Source organism: Zalophus californianus, chromosome 15, assembly GCF_009762305.2.
Source record: "Zalophus californianus isolate mZalCal1 chromosome 15, mZalCal1.pri.v2, whole genome shotgun sequence".
Taxonomy (NCBI): Eukaryota; Metazoa; Chordata; class Mammalia; order Carnivora; family Otariidae; genus Zalophus; species Zalophus californianus.
Window position 1 is genome coordinate 30619046 of NC_045609.1, and position 17771 is coordinate 30636816.

Genomic DNA, 17771 nt, shown 5'->3' on the forward strand with positions numbered 1-17771 from the left:
GTACTCCCACCAGACCTCACAGGGAGGTAATGAGAACTGAATATTTTGCACAGCACAGAGCATTTGTCAAGTGTGAACTGGTTATAACTTTCTTAGCTCAGAGTCAGTGGACAGAAGGATTAATGTAAGTTTGAATCCTGGCTCCATCACTTAGAGCCTGGGTGGTTCAGTCATTAAGCATCTGCCTTCAGCTCAGGTCATGATCCCAGGGTCCTGGGATCGAGCCCCGCATCGGGCTCCCTGCTCGGCAGGAAGCCTGCTTCTCCCTCTCCCACTCCCCCTGCTGTGTTCCCTCTCTTGTTGTCTGTCTCTCTCTCTCTGTCAAATAAATAAATAAAATCTTAAAAAAAAAAGAAGCTGGAAGGCCTAGGGCCAGTTTCTTACCCTCTCTGAACCTCAGTTGTTAATCTGTAAAATGATGACAAAAATCTTACCTACCTCATAGGTTGTTGTGAGGACGAAGTTAAACAGTATCTGTAGAGTGCGTGGCACGTCACAAAAAAGTCAGCATTAAAGCTGATATTATTTTTTTGAAAGCTGTTATTTTTATTTAATGTTTAATGTTTTGTTTTGGTGAAGAGGAAAAGTATTAACAAGTTCATAAAAATTTCCAATCATACTGAAACATATACACGAATATACTGTTACTGTAATCCTGGATCGTTAGCTCTTCCTGTGATGATGACTAATTATCCAAAATAAGGGACTGGTATCTTTTCTTGTTTTTCCCCTTAGAATCCCTTATTTATTTATTTATTTTTACATTTGTCTCATTTGTTTTATTAATGGAAAAATGACAAAGGAAATTAAATTTTTTATTTTATTATGTTAATCACCATACATTACATCATTAGTTTTTGATGTAGTGTTCCATGATTCATTGTTTGTGCATAACACCCAGTGCTCCACGCAGAACGTGCCCTCTTTAATACCCATCACCAGGCTAACCCATCCGCCCGCCCCCCTCCCCTCTAGAACCCTCAGTTTGTTTTTCAGAGTCCGTCGTCTCTCATGGTTCATCTCCCCCTCCAATTTCCCCCCCTTCATTTTCCCCTTCCTACAGTCTTCTTTTTTTTTTTAACATATAATGTATTATTTGTTTCAGAGGTACAGGTCTGCAATTCAACAGTCTTGCACAATTCACAGCACTCACCATAGCACATACCCTCCCCGATGTCTATCACCCAGCCACCCCATCCCTCCCGCCCCCCGCCACTCCAGTTTAAATTTTTTTTTAAACCTGAATTTTCTGATCTGTGCTGTCTTCTGTCAACTCTTAACTACTTTCCTAGAATCATATAGACTGTTAAAATCTTAATTTGTAACTTATTGACCAGAAAGCATCCCATGGCCAATCTAAGCACCAACGTCAATGTGCCAAAAGGCAGGGTTTTGGACCTACTTAGTAACCAGCACTTCACACGGCTTTCCCTTTGTCACCTACATCTCCGCCCTAACACTTTAAGGCTTATTAAAGGAAATAGGCCAATCTTATCAAAAGAGAGTATATCCTTAATGTTGAGGTTTTAGGTATAAGGGAATTGGGATTATAGAAATAAAAATGGTTGTAGAAACAACTTCTTGTCCTCTCAAATGAAACCCCTGGATAAACATCTTTATCTAAGTTGGTCCATTGTGCTGGGATTGTTTATGAAGTGATATATACTATGGAGTGTAGAGTTGAAGAACTCTAATTCTAGCAAAATTAGTTAAAGAATATTTTCATTACTTTGGTTCCAGAAGAATCACTTATTTCTGATGTGGTCCCTACAAGCCTCTCCCTTGAACCAAAACTTGACCAAGGGACAAAAACCAAGTGATCATTTCTTTTTCTTAAAGATGTTATTTATTTATTTATTTATTTATTTATTTATTTATTTATTTATTTATTTATTTATGAGAGAGTGAGTGAGCAGGGGGGAGGAGCTGAGGGAGAGGGAGAGGGATGTGGGATTCGATGTCATGAACCTGAGACCATGACCTGAGCCGAAATCAAGAGGTGGATGTTTCACCGACTGAGCCACCCAGGCGCCCCCTAATAATTGTTTTTAAACTGTTATTTAAGGGCGCCTGGGTGGCTCAGTCGTTATGCGTCTGCCTTCGGCTCAGGTCATGATTCCAGGCTCCTGGGATCGAGCCCTGCGTCGGGCTCCCTGCTTCTCCCTCTCCGTCTGCCGGCCGCTCCCCCTACTTGTGCTCATTCTCTCTCTGTCAAATAAATAAAATCTTTAAAAAAAAGCCCCCCCAAAACTGTTATTTATTACACTTTGACTATATGTATATTCTGTATATAAAACACCTAGAATAGTCTCTGGCATTAGTAGGTGCTCAATAAAAGGTACAATTAAAAGCAAGCTGGAAGGAACAAACTAGTTTGGGATCATTCATAAATATGTTGATCCCATATGTAAGTGCTGATGATGTTTCTCTTTCTCTCTTTCATAGCTTTTCTCGGATATTGCAGGAAACTGTGAAAGAACTAGCACCTCGTTGTGATGTGACGTTCATGCTGTCCGAAGATGGGAGTGGAAAGGGAGCCGCTCTGATCACTGCTGTGGCCAAGAGGTTACAGCAGGCCCAGAAGGAGGACTAGGAACCCCCTTGGGCTTGGGCCCCATGTGCCTTGGATACTGGCTGGCCTTTCCTCCAGCAGATGCGTTGGTCAGGAACCAGAGGCAAGCTTCTAGCTGACTTCACATTCTGGATGGCCAAAAGAGAATCCCGGGTTCTCGGGTACTCCTAGCATTTGGTTACTTGGTGTTATTTTCAGGGGCATTAAATGACATTTCTGATTCGCATATTTGGGCCAAGGATGGGCCAACTTATAAAATCAAAGCATTTGGGCCTGAGAGATCCCCTTTTAGCAAATTTTCAGTTGAGGCTGGAGCTGCTAGTTTTCTAGGGCTTTGGGTCCTGTGGCTGTTGCCCACACGGCCTGGCTGGCTGGCTCCCCACTGTGGTGCTTCAGCCATTGCTTGTAGTCGATCGGGTCCTCACTTGGGGATGCACATTTGAGAAGGATGGGGATTCATGTAATAAACTGGAGATCTAATCTAACTTGTCCTTAACTCATCATGCTGACTTGGAACACGGAAAGAGAATAAAGACTTGGGAGTATCAGCCCCAGGATGAAGAAGGGTTGGTTGCCAGGCAGCCCTGCAGGAATCTTTTCATGCTTAAAGTGAGTTATGTCAGCACCTGTAAGACTGCGTTTCTCAATATTGCATGTGTGATGGGGAGGGGTGCCATTTGGGGCACCTGTTTTCATTTTACATGTGGTTTGTGTTGCTACTGTGGGTCGTTGTGTTAAGGACTGTTAGATATGTGGAATCCAGTAAATGAATAAAAAATATTTGATTTCCTAAGAATCTTTGCATGAGGTATCAATATTTCATTTGGGAGGCTCGCTTGCTAACTTCATGCTCTGCTGGTGGAATAAGGGACACCGAAGTTTCTGAGAGCATCCATCTAGCCCAGACTTCTTCCCAACAGGGGGAAATATATGGACTATCTTCTAGAATACCTTTAACAGTTTATCCAAATCTCATTTGAACAAATACTTCTCGTGCCTGGGCATTTACCACATGATCCTACAGCCCTTGCTTTTGAACAGCTAAAGTTGGCTGGGGGTCCTTTTGATTTCCAAGCTGACGTCTACCTCACTGGAACTCAGCGCTCCCCACCAGTCCCATTAGGCTGCATTCTAGCCTCCAGAACTAAGTGGAGTTGACCTGTCCCCGACCATTTCCCCGCTGGATGTCCTTGCTTTTTCTCAGCCTCCCCCGCTCCCCATTAATCCGAACCACCTGTGACTTCCTACCTCATCACAGAGGTGCCCGTATGTGTTTCTCATCTAGCCTAGGAGACTGAAAGCTCTTTGTTAAATACAGTTTTGTATTGCTCCAGTGAACCCAGGAAGATGCTGTTCTTATTAAACCCTTACTAGATGGAGGCATGATTGAAAAATGAAGTGTTCCAAGAAAATTTTGGAAAAAGTAGAGGCCATTATCATGGGCTACAGACTGAAGAGAATAATATCCCAGACCGTCCAGGCTGATTTTATTTTGATTTATGTACTTAATTCCTAGTGATAATTGTCACCATTTGTTGAAGCAGGGTGTTCAGACGGATAGAATGGAGGAGGCTGAAGGAGGGTAAGAGAGACCAGCTGGGGCTGGGGACAGATGAGGGAGCTGAGGTTCCCTAGGAAATATTTTTTCATACATTCAGTAAACACGTAGAGAGATACTTCTGTGGGTGGGGCCTAGATTTACCAAAGTGATTTTTTTTTTTTTTTTTTTTTTTTTGTATTTTAAGGTTATACCTCTCTGGGGAGATGTTGTATGGATTTATTGAATTTATCTTTTTGTATTTTGAAGTCATACTTTCGGGAAATCGTCCACCTTATCTGATTTTGTCTTCATCAACCCCAAACCTTGTTGCCCTTGTTATCTCTCCCCAGTTCTCTGTTTCCTTGGTAAGATACACCCAGCCCCCTAGTTCCTTTTCCTCCTGCTTCCGATGGGAGTCTCTGCCTTCGCCCTCCTGCCTGGATGGGTGATCTGGCCCAGAGATGCAGGCACTTGGGCCATTACATTGTCCCACACCAGGTCCCTTACCAGGTTTGAGGAGCTCATCCAGCTCTGGGCTCTCATCAGAAAAAGAACCCCCAAGGTATCTAGGCAACCTTGCACATTCTGACTAATTGAGAGCATCATAGAATCTTTGAACCAGAACGGAACTGCTGAGAGGGCACACATCCATCTTGTTGTCTTTGGACAGGCCAGCCCCTGAAACACCGGGGGCAATGGAAAGCTAACTTCTCCTCAAAGTTTACTAGGCAAGACCAGCAGCCACAGCAACAAGGTAAAGTATTCTCATGTGGACCTGACTTTTCCTCTTACGAGGGGCATCTTAGTCTACATTTCTACCCTGTGGTTAGTTTCTCCCAGCAACCTTTTGGCTAAAAAGAGCTGCTAGATTTAAGAACTAGATTTTCCCCATGACTCTGACTCTCCAGAAGAAGTGACCTTATTCCCATTTGTCTGTCTTCAGAAATCTTGTGTACTCTTCTTCCCATTAGCTGGAATGGGGGCTCTGTGAGAATAAGGACTTGGAGCTCATCTTTCCTATTTTCCCCAGGCCTACCACAGCGACTGGCATTGAATAGCCATTAGATAATTCTCTAAATGGATGCATGAATGAATGAATACTCAGACAAGTATGTGAATGAATTTATTGCTCTCCCCTGAATCTCTTCATTCTTTAGCCTCCCCCAATGGGACCTGAGCCTTAGACACATGAGGTACTCTATAAATGAGAGTTCAGTGAATGCCAAGCCCTGTTCTAGGCACCGAGGACCCAAAGGAATAGAAGATAGCGCTCCTGCTTTATTAGAATTCACATGCTGGCAAGGAAGGAAAGACATATAAATACCTGCAATCCAATATGGTAACAGGAACAAGAGGAGAACACAATTCCTGAACATGTGCTTCGTCCTTTAGATCAGGAACTCTCAGCCTGTGTGCGAGTATTTGTGTGTATGCATGTGTGTACGCGTGCACCATAAACCCCTTTGGCAATTGCGCAGAGCCTACAGATCCTTTCTCATAATGCTTCTTCTTTTTTTTTTTAAAGATTTATTTATTAGAGAGTGAGAGAGTATGAGCATGGCAGGGGGAGGGGCAGAGGGAGAGGGAGAGAGAATCTTTAAGATTTTATTTATTCATTTGAGAGAGACAGAGAGAGCACAAGCAGGGGGAGAGGCGGAGGGAGAAGCAGACTCCCCACCGAGCTAGGATCCCAGAGTGGGACTCGATCCCAGGACCCCAGGATCATGACTTGCGCTGAAGGCAGATGCTGAACCATCTGAGCCACCCAGGTGTCCCTGGGAGAGAGAGAGTCTTAGGCAGACTCTGTGCTGAGCATGGAGCCTGATGTGGGGCTCAATCTCATGACCCGGGGATCACGACATGAGCCAAAATTGAGAGTCGGCTGCTCAACCAACTCTGCCACCCAGGCACCCCACATAATGCTTCTAAATGCCTAAAATATGTAGGGGTACAAGGGAAGCCAATGGTATTGAATTACAATTATTAGATTAAAGCAACATATGTGTTTATTTTTTTATTGCACTGTAATGAGATCCAGCAGGAGCCTGATAACAACCATAATTCTGAAATCCTGATGAGTATAAACAGTATTTTGAGACATTTGCAACCACAGCACAGACGTGAAAATGTCCATGGTTTCTCCTGGAGACAGAGTCCCAGGGGCTGCTGCCAGTTCTGTGGTTTGTTGTCTGCATCCAAAATGGAAGGGAATGCCAAATTTCAATTAGAGGTGATTGAAAATAAGTCCCAAAGAAGCTCGGGGACTCCCCACTTTGGGGGTCTCTCCTTTGGGGGCTTAGGTTAATAATCCCCGATTGAAATATCCTACTAGACCTGGCACTTAATTAGGGAAAGCATCTCAGATGGCAGAGAGGCAGTGTGGTTTGGACTCAGAAAGAATCAGGCATGCTAGTCAACCTTTCTGAGCTGCAATTTCCTCACAGATAACAGCCTAACAAGGTTATGCCAACTACACAAGCTAAATACGTGGACACGGGGATAAGCTATGAGCCACTTGTACACATGTGAGGTAGCTGTGTTATGGTGGTTGCTATATTGTTAGGGGCCTTTTTATTGGTATGATCACCTTGACCATCAACCTAAAAGTCCTTCCAAGCTGATTGCCCAGATATGCAGATGGGTAAAGAATGGCAATTGAGAGAAATGCGTTTCTCACAACCCCTTCCTTCCACCTCCACTGTCTTGATATATTCTCTCTTTTACTATTTCACAGTTGAAACTCCTCGTGAACCATATTTTGTTAGAAGAAGGATGGGACTTGGGCCAAGTCAGGGATGATAGAGGGATCTGGTAGCTCATATTTGGGGTGAACTAAAAGGGTCAGTTAGAGTAGAAGAGTTGAATTCCTTTCTGTTCCAGCCAGGGAAAGAATGATGCTGGCGAGAAAATGAAATCTTCCAGTTTTGTTTTTTTTTAATATATAAGAAAGAAAGAGAGATAGCAAGAAAGGTAGGTTATTGATAATTTAGGGAATCAGAATGGTTTGGGGGATTGACCTAAAAAGCAGGGATGCATTAACAGCACAGGGACAATTCCAGGGGGGCCATTTACATCATTGTCTGTATGTGACCCAGTTCCTGCTGAGTCACCTCTGTGACAGTCTAGAGTGGCCTTTCACAAAGTCAGCCGGTCTGGAGTCATTCTTTCCTCTAATACTCAAATAAAATGGTTCATATCCCACATGCTGCAGAGAGGCCTGTCTCCTGCACTCACATTTCAACACTCCTGAATGAAAGGCTTACATCTTCCAGTTACTCCTCTTATTCCTGCCTCCAGTAAACTGCTTCCACTCATCTTAGTCGATGTCACAATTCCTGCAGGGGTTGCCATTCTCTCTCTCTCTCTGTTTTGTCTGATGTACAGAACTGTCCCTTCCTCTCGGATTCCCCAAACACCATTAACTCAAGGCTAGTGTCTGGAACAGACTGAACTAAAGGCTTGGAGACTGTGGAACAGGGACTACTTCACAGAATAGGAAACAACTTAAATATGAATATTAGATATCAAAGTTCTATGACTGTCTTCACCCCAGAGAATTTTTCACTGGCTGTTGTTCTCCATAGGCTCTCTGGCTACATGGATTACAGATTCTCCCCAATTCCTCTGCAAGCTTCTTTCTCATACTCTTCTCGTCTATGAATTCTGGACTCTTTCCATAAAATGAAAAATTCCTAGTGTTCTGTTTCATAGAGCTAATGACTCTTCTATACGCCAGCCCAGGGGACCTCACCTTTCCCAGCCAAAAAACTTCCCATTGAGGTATTTGAATAAAAAGAGGGATTTTCTCTCTAAAAGGAATTATTCTGTTCTCTTACAGTCAAGCTACAGAAACTTTTTTCCTTGATATCCAGCAAACTGCCAATATTCCAAGCTATGATATTGTTAACACAATCAAGATAATAAACATATCACCGCCAAAAGTTTTCTTGTGACCCTTTGTAATATCTCCTTTCTGCCCTGTTTCTCTTTCCTTTTACTCAGTTAACTACTGAGTTGCTTTCTGTTTTGATATAGTTTGCATTTTTCAGAATTTTACATAAATGGAAGCATATAGTTGGTATACTTTTTAAATCTGGCTTTCTTCATTCAGTATACTTACTTTGAGACTCATTCATGTTGATGCAAGTATTGATTTCATTCCTTTCATTGCTGACTGTTCCATTATATGGATATACCACGGTTTGTTTATCCGTTCATCTATTCATGGATATTTGGGTTGTTTCCAGTTTTGGGTTATTCAGATAAGACAGCTATGAGCATTGTATACAAGTCTTCGTTTGGACATACAATTTCATTTCTCTTGGGTAAATACCTAGGAGTGGAATAGTTAAGTCATTCAGTTAAATTTTTAGGCAAAAACCAAACTACTTTCCAAAGTAGGTGAACCATTTTATACTCCCATCACTGGTATATGAGACTTTGAGTTTTTCCACATCTTTGTCAACACTTGGATTGGTTGGTCTTTTTAATTTTAGACATTCTAATGGGTATATAGTGGTATATAATTGTGGTTTTTTAATTTGTATTTCCCTGATATTTAACATTTCTTCATATATTTATGGACCAAATGTTTTCCTTCTTCAATGAAATGTTTTAGTCATGGCTTTTGCCTGTTTTTAAGTTGAGCTCTTTGTTCCTTTTTATTGATTTGTAGGAGTTCTTTATATATTATGAATCTAGTCCTTTGTCAGTTTTAGGCATTACAAATATCTTCTCATTTTTTAATTTTCTTTAAGGTTTTGATGAACATAGTTCTTAATATTGTCAAAATTCTTAATCTTTTTTTAAAAAGTTAGCATTTTTTGGGGGGGCACCTGGGTGGCTCTGTTGGTCAAACATCTAGCACTTGATTTTATCTCAGGTCATGATCTCAGCGTCAGGGGATCAAGCCCTATGTCGGGCTCTGTGCTCAGCCTGGAGTTTGCTTGTCCCTTTCCGTCTGCTCCTACCCTCGCTCGTTCTCTCTCTCTTAAAGAAATAAAATCTTTAAAAAAAGTTTGCATTTTTTGTTTCTTAACCAATCTGTCTTTACCCTTAAGGTCAGAAGGATTTTCAACAATATTGTCCTCTAAAAACATTTAAAGTTTTGCTTTTGAGGAGCACCTGGGTGGCTCAGTCAGTTAAGCAGCTGCCTTTGGCTCAGGTCATAATCTCAGGGGTCCTGGGATCGAGCACTGAGTCAGCTCCCTGATCACTGGGGAGTCTGCTTCTCTCTCTCCCTCTGCCCCTACCCTTGCTTATGCTCTGTCTCTCTCTCTCAAAAAAATAAATAAAATCTTTCAAAAAAAAAAGTTTTACTTTTGAGGGGTGCCTGGCTGGCTCAGTTGGTGAAGCATGTGACTCTTGATCTCAGGGTTGTGGGTTCAAACCCCATGTTGGGTGTAGATATTACTTAAAAAAAATAAAATGACAAAGTTTTGCTTTTGACATTTGTTCTTAATCCAAGTGAGATGATTTTTACATATGGATAATTTACAAGCCAATTTTATTTTTCCCCCTTTAGGTAACTAGTTTTACAAGTTCTGTTTCTTAAATAGTCTCTCCTTCACCATTGACATAACATGCAAGCTTGTTAAATTCCACAAAAACCAAAATTCAAAAAAGCCTTTTGGTAATTGTATTGATCTTGCATTGTATCTGTAGATTAATTTGGGGAGAATGATCTCTTTAAGATATTAATTCTTCTTAGCCATTAACATGGCTTATCTCTCCATTAATTTAGGCCTTTCCTAACGTTTTCCAAAAAGCTTTGTAATTTCTTACATAAATCTTCCACACTTCTATTCTTAGATTTATTCTTAAGTAGTTTATAGTTTTTGATAGTTTTGTGATACGGTTTTGTGATTAAAAATTCAGTCCTTTAGAAAAAGTTTTAGTTCCTAATTGTCTGGTTGCTAATGCAAAGAAATGCAATTGACTTTTATTACTAATCTTATATCCAATTACCTTACTAGACTTTTCTATTACTTTTATTAACCTTGTTAGTTTGAAAAAATCCAAAATCCGTAGAAAACTGGCAAGAATGTTACAATGAACTCCCATTTATCCTTCACCTAAATTCATTGATAGATAATATTTGCCAGATTTGTTTTATCTCCCTGTGTAGATACATAATGTAATATAATAGGGATTACTTACTACTCATATTCTAGTTTTGCAAAATCATTCAAGAGTGAATTGCAAAGATCATGACCCTTCACCTCTAAATAACGCATCATGTATCTATTGAGAACAAGGACAATCTCTTACACAACCACAGTGAAATGATCAAATTTAGGAATCTCCTCTAGTTATTTAAATTAGTTTGGATTTTATGTATAGACCATTATATAATCCACCAATATTATCAGTTTTTCTTTCTATTTCTACACTTTTAATTTTGTTTCTTGTCTATATCACCTAAATCATACAGTACAATGTTGACGTGAAATGGCGGTGGTGAGGATCTTTGTCTTATTCCTGCACATTTCTTCATTTAGAATCATTTTTTTTTCATATGCATGGTTAGTGTTTTATTTTTGAAGAATGGGTCTGAAACATCACACCAACACAAGCTGTATAGTAAAGTTTAAAATAGTTTTATAAGGATCTGTTATAGCATATGTAATGACTGTTCACTCTACAAAATCTCGCTCACAGAACTTATGATACATCTAGTTGGAAGCAGCACTGGGCTTTCCAGACAGTCACTCAGCATTTTTCTCCTAACTGCGCAGACTTCTCATCAGCTGCCTTCTGCTTGTGCTGTGTGGTCTCAGAGTCCCTCCGCTTCCTCTGAGAGGTAGTCAAGGTAAACTCCTTTCTTTTTCCCTTGCTAATTTCCTCGGATTTCTTCATGTTTTCCTGATGGTAAATTCTTGTTGGTTTCCACGGGCCCCACCAGCTGCTGGATTGAGGCTGAAACAGAGCCACTAGGAAAACTGGGGGTCCCCTCCCACACTCATCGGCACCCCCCACCTGTGGATCTTGAAGGCTGAGCCCATGTAGGCCCTCCGTGAGGCAATGCCTCTGCTCCATCCTCCTAGAATGATTTTTATGGGTTTTTGGGAGTACATTTCATCCGCTTACATAGGTTCTCCTTTAGTCATAGTTTACTAAGACTTTTTGTTTTCCCACAAACAGGTATTGAATTTTATCAAATTATCTTACTACACTATTGATGTAGTATAAATTTTTTTTTCTCTTTACTTAACAAAAGTGAGTGACATCTATTTAATAATATTAAAGCATCACTGCAATGCTGGGTAAACCCATCTTGGTCATTTTTATTTTCATTATTTATGAAATAAATATTAAAATGATATTATCATTTTTATAACTGTTGGATTTGATTTGTTGATATTTTATTTAGAATTTCTGCATCTATATTTATGAGTGAAATAAGCTTATCTTTTTTCTTTTTCATACCACCATTGCTTTTGTATATGTATACTAGCCTCATAGAAGGAATTTTTATTCTCTGAAAGAGTTCATTGAAAGTTTTGTAGAATCTACTTCAAAAGCCATTTGGGACTTGTATTTTCTTTGGGTTAAGATTTTAACTACTGCTTCAATTTTTTTGAATAATCAGAGTGTCCAGGTTTTCCATTTTTTCTTCAATCAGGTTGGTTAGGTTATATTTTTCCAAGAATTTATCCACATTGTCATATTTTAAAAATATAATGACATAATTTTTTTTTAGATATAACCCAAACAACATAAAATTCACCTCTTTTAAAGTGTACAATTCAGGGTTCTTTAAAATATCAACAAGTTGTGCAACCATCACTACCATCTAATCCCAGAACATTTTCCGTGTCCCAAAAGAAGCTCCGTACCCATTAGTAACCACTATTCCTCCTGAGCCCTAGCCCAGGCAAACACTAATCAGCTTTCTGTCTCTACAGAGGCTCCTGTTTTGAACATTTCATATGATGGAATCATACCATATCATCCCCTTTTGTGTCTAGCATCTCTCACTTAACATTTTCAAGCTTCCTTTGTGTTATAGCATGTGTCAAAACTTACTTCTGTTAAATGCCAATGATATTCCATTGTATGGATATACTGCATTTTGTTTATTCACTTACAAGTTGATGGATATTTGGTGGTTTCCACATTTGGTTATTATGAATAGTGCCGCTGTAAACATTTGCCAACAAGATTTTGTGTGAACATATGATTTTAATTCTCTTAAGATATACATCTAGTAATAGGATTGCTGGACCATATGGTAATTCCATGTTTTAACTTTTTGAGGAACTGCCAAATTGTTTCCCAAAATGGCTGCATCATTTACATTCCCACCACAGCAGTGTGTGTGTGTGTGTGTGTGCGTGTGTGTGCAGTGTAGTGGAGCGTTGTACCACCGCATCCTCATCAACACTTGCTATTGGCAGTCTTTTTAATTACAGCCATCCTACTTTTTATGAAGTAATATCTCACTAGGTGTAGATTTGCATTTCCCTAGTGACTATTGATATTCAGCATCTTTTTATACGCTTATCGGTCATTTGTACATCCTCTTCGGAGACATGTCTGCTAAAATCCTTAGCCCATATTAAAAGTTGACTATTTCTCTTTTTATTGTTGAGTTTTAAGTGATCTTTATATATTCTGGATACTAGACCCTTTCCAGATGTATGATTTACAAACAATTTCTTCCATTTCGGTAGCTTGTCTTTTCATTTTTTGAAAATATCCTTTGAAGCTTACAAGTTATACTTTTGATAAAGTCCAATTTATTTTTTCTTTTGTTTGTGCTTTGGTGTTATATTTAGAAAACTTTTGCCTAACACAGGTAAAGATTTACCCCTATGTTTTCTTCTCCGTGTTTTATAGTTTTAGTTTTTACATTTAGGTCTTTTACACATTTTGAGTTAATTTTTGTATATGGTGTGAGGGAGAAGACCAACTTCATTCTTTTGCATTTGACTATCCATTGTTGAATCCCAGCACCATTTCTTGAAAGGACAATTCTTTCCTCATTGAAGGTTCCTGGCACTCTTGTCAATAATCAATTGACCATAAATGTATGGGTGCATTTCTGGACTCTCAATTCTATTCTCTTGATCTATATGTCTGTCACTGTGACATGAAGTTTTAACTAATGTTCTCTCATTATTTTAAAAAAATATCTAGTGTATCTCTAGTTATGTCCCCATTTTCATTCATTACATTATTCTAAGCCTTTTCTCTTTTTGTTGATCAATTTTGCCGGAGACATTTTTGTTGTTGTTTATGTCTACTTTGTTTGATACTAAGATATTTGCATCAGCTGTTTTATGGTTAATGTTTGCATGTTATGTTATTTTCTGTACTTTTATTTTCAACAATGTGTACCCTATATTTAAAGTGTGTCTTTTGTAAACAGCATTTAGTTGGATCTTCTTTTGTCTTGTTTTTATGTTGTCTGATAATTTCTGTTTTCTAAATGGAGTATTTATTCTATTTACATTTAGTGTAACTACTATTACAGGTGGGTTTAATCCTATCCCCTGAATGCTTTGTTTTTTATTTGTCCTATTTGTTGTTTCTTTATTTCTGTTTTCCTGACTTCTTTTGGATTAATCAAAGTAGTTTTATTATTCCATCTTATTTCATCTATTGGCTTTTAAATTATACAGATTGTTAAATGCTTTTACTTTCTTTTGAGATAAACTCTGCATACAATGAAATGAGTAAACTAAAAATTTCCATGTGGTGAGTTTCAATAAATGCATGCCCTGATACAACTTAGATAGGCAATATTATCTTCACTCTGGAAAAGTTTACATTGTTTGAGGTGGTACTCTAGGAATTACAATATGGATTTTTAATGTATCACAGCCTACCTTGACTTAGTGTTTTACCATTTCATGGGCAACGTAAGAACCTTATTGTATAAACCTATTTACCTTCCTCCTGCCCTTTATGCTATTGTTGACATATAGTTTACATATATATTTGTTATAATACCTACAATACATAGTTATTGTTGTTTTAAACAGTTGATAGTCTTTTTATATTAAAAACTGTGTTATATTAATCCACTTGGCTACTTTTTCTTTCATTATGCAGTTCCATGATTCCATCTGGGATCATTCTCCTTCAATCTGGAAAACTTCAATTGGCATTTCTTGTAATACAGTACTACTGGAGGTAAATTCGCTCAACATTTATTTGTCTGAAAATGTCTTTTTTTTTTTTTTTGACTCATTTTGGAAGGATATAGACTTCTAATTTGGCAGGTTCTTTTCTTCCAATATTTTAAGGATGTTATTTCATATTTTTTTGGCTTCCATAGTTTTTTTTGTGTCTGTGTGTGAGAACACACACACACACACACACACACACACACACACACACACACACACACACACGAGGCAGGGAGGGGCAGAGGGAGAAGGAGAGAGAGAGAATCTCAAGCAGACTCCCCACTCAGTACAGAGCCCTACATGGGGCTCCACCCAATGACCCTGAGATCGTGACCTGAGCTGAAATCAAGAGTCGGACACTTAACCAACTGAGCCACCCAGGTGCCTCTGGCTTCCATAGTTTTTGTTGAGAAGTCAATCATCATTCTTAGTGTTGTTCTCTTGCAAGTAATGTGTCTATTTACTGTGGCTGTTTTTAAGGGTTTCCTTTTATCCGTAGTTTTTAGCAGTTTAACTATAACATGCATGGGTGTGGCTTTCTTTTTATTTGTTCTGCTTGAGATTTGCTGAGAGCTTCTTTAATCTGTGGGTTGATGTCTTTGTTGGATTTTGAAAATTCTTGGCTTGTGACCCAGTATTTCTCCTCTCTTCTCCCAGGACTCTAATATACCTATGTTAGATTATTTTATCATGTCTCACACATCTTTCATGTTCTGTTCTGTTTTCATTAATTTTTTTCCCTCTGTGCTTCAGTTTGCATAATTTCCACTAACCAATCTTTTAAGTTCACTGATTTTTTTTTCTGTTGTATCCAATTTGCCATTAAGCCTAGCCAATGAATTCTCTCTCTCTCTCTTTTAACAAAAATACTACATGAGAAATACTTAGAGGACATGACTAGGGAGTGCACACAATAAATGATTATCATCAGCATTGGATTAATAAAAAAATGTTTTTTGCTGTATTTTATATTGATATCCAGTTTTATTGGGTAATGATAAGAAAATGTCTTATAGAGTAGGACAAAATAAAACAAAGTAGTATTTAAAATTTTTACTGAGATATAACTGACATATAAAATTATATTAGTTTTAGGTATAAAATACAATGATCTGATTGGGGCATCTGGGTGGCTCAACTGGTTAAGCATCTGACTCTGGATTTCAGCTCAGGTCATGATCTCAGGGTTGTGAGATCAAGACCCACATCAGGCTCCATGCTCAGCAGGGAATCTGCTTGAGATTCTCTCCCTCCTTCTCCCTCTGCCCTTCCTCACCCCCCTCTCTCTCTCCCTTTCTCTCTCTCTAAAAATAAATAAATAAATCTTTAAAAAATGTATAAGGATCTGATATATGTATATATTACAAACTGATTGTCACTATAAGTTTAGTTAAAAATCCATCACCACACATAGTTAACAATTTTTTTCTTACGATGAGAACTTTTAAAGTGTACTCTCCTAGCAACTTTCAAATATACAATATAGTAATTGTTAACTATAGTCACCATGTTGTACATTACAGCCACAGCACTTATTTATCTTATAACTGGAAGTTTGTACCTTTTGATCACCTTCACCCATTTTGCTCACCCTCCTTCACCCTCTTTATCTGTTCTCTGTATCTAGGAGTTCAGGTTTTTTTAGATTCCACATACAATTGAGATCATATAGCATTTGTTTTTCTCTGTCTGATTTTCCTAGCTTACCATAATACCCTCACTCTCCATCCATGTTGTTGCAAATGACAGGATTTCCTTTTTTATGGCTGAATAATATTCCATGTATCTAGAAACCAAATTTACTTTATCCACTCATTCACTGGTAGTCACAGGTTGTTTTTATACCTTGGCTATTGTAAATAATGCTGCAATGGACGTGGAGGTACAGATATCTCTTTGAGATAGTAATTCCATTTCCTTTGGATTAATACCCAGAAGTAGAATTGCTGGGTCATATGGTAGTTTTAGTTTTAGTTTTCTGTGGAACCTCCATATTTATTCCACAGTAGCTAAGCCAATTTATAGTCCCACCAACAGTGTACAAGATTCCCTTTTCTCCATATCCTCTCCAACACTTGTTATTTCTTGTCTTTTTGATAACAACAGTCTAACAGGTATGACGTGATATCTCACTGTAGTTTTGATTTGCATTTCCCTGATGATTAATGATGTTGAGCACCTTTTCATGTACCTGTTGGCCATTTGTATGTCTTCGCTGGAAAAATGTCTATTCAAATACTCGCCCATTTTTTAATTAGATTCTTTTTTTCTGTTGATTTATATATGTCTTTAAAATATTTGGATGTTAAGGGGGTTCAGTTGGTTGGGCATCTGACTCTTGGTTTCAGCTCAGGGCATGATCTCAGGGTCATGGGGATGAGCCCCACAATGAGCCCTGCGTCAGGCTCCACGCTCAGCGGTCTGCTTCTCTCCCTCTCCCTCTGCCCCTCTCCCTAGTCATGTGCACTCTCTTTAAAAAAATATTTTGGATGTTAAGCCCCTATCAGATATATGATTTAAAAACATATTCTTTCATTCTTTAGGTTGCCTTTTCATTTTGTTGATGGGTCCCTTTGCTGTACAGAGCATTTTAGTTTGATATAGTCACACTTGTTTATTTTTGCTTTTGTTGCCTTTGCTTTTAGTCTCAAATAAAAAAAATCATTGCCAAGACTGATAATGTCAAAGAACTTACCCTTTGTTTTCTTCTAGGAGTTTTATGGTTTCAGGCCTTATATTCAAGTCTTTAATCCATTTTGGTTCATTTCTGTGTATGGTGTAAGACAGTGGTCCAGTTTCATTTTTTTGCACATGGCTGTCCAGTTTTCCCAACACCATTTATTAAAGATACTATCCTTTTCCCATTGTATAGTCTTGGTTCCTTTGTTGAAAATTAATTGACCATTAATGTGTGGGCTTATTAGTGTGTTCAGATTTTGTAGTTTTTCATGGTTTAGTCTTAATAGTTTTATTTTCTAGGAATTTATGTCTTCTAAGTTTTCCAATTTGTTGGCATATAACTGTTCATAGTAGAATCTTATCAACTTTTGTATTTCTGTGGTAGCAGTTGTAACATCTCATCTTTCATTTATGATTTTATTTGAGTCCTCTACTATTTTCTTGGAGAATCTAGCTGAAGGTTTGTTTAGTTTATCTTTTAAGCCAGTACCATGCTGTCTTGGTGATCACTGCTTTGTAATGTAGCTTGAAATCGAGCGATGTGATGCCCCCAGCTTTGTTTTTCTTTTTCAACATTTCCTTGGTGAATCGGGGTCTTTTCTGATTCCATACAAATTTTAGGATTGTTTGTTCCAACGCTTTGAAAAACGTCATTGGGATGGCATTGAAGGTATAGATTGCTCTGGGTAGCATAGACATTTTAACAATGTTTATTCTTCAATCCATGAGAATGGAATGTTTTTCCATCTTTTTGTGTCTTCTTCAATTTCCTTCATGAGTGTTCTGTAGTTCCTAGAGTATAGATCCTTTACCTCTTTGGTTAGGTTTATTCCAAGGTATCTTA

At 38.5% G+C, this 17771-nt stretch overlaps 2 protein-coding genes and 1 pseudogene across 2 annotated transcripts in view; 2 read left to right on the forward strand and 1 right to left on the reverse strand.

Moving 5' to 3' along the window:
- The window catches only part of HKDC1 (hexokinase domain containing 1), a 41337-nt gene extending 37971 nt beyond the window's left edge, over window positions 1–3366 (forward strand). The window contains exon 18 of the mRNA XM_027597127.1: window positions 2446–3366. Coding sequence (XP_027452928.1) covers window positions 2446–2593 — 148 coding nt within the window. The 3' untranslated portion in view covers window positions 2594–3366. The remainder of the gene's footprint in view (window positions 1–2445) is intronic.
- Window positions 3367–4734: 1368 nt separating this feature from the next.
- HK1 (hexokinase 1) overlaps window positions 4735–17771 on the forward strand; it is a 113902-nt gene continuing 100865 nt past the window's right edge. Inside the window, exons 1-3 of the mRNA XM_027596273.2 lie at window positions 4735–4866; window positions 10773–10923; window positions 14172–14252. The gene's annotated coding sequence lies outside the window, so the exon portion shown is untranslated. The remainder of the gene's footprint in view (window positions 4867–10772; window positions 10924–14171; window positions 14253–17771) is intronic.
- Window positions 10777–11116, reverse strand: LOC113920549 (annotated as a pseudogene).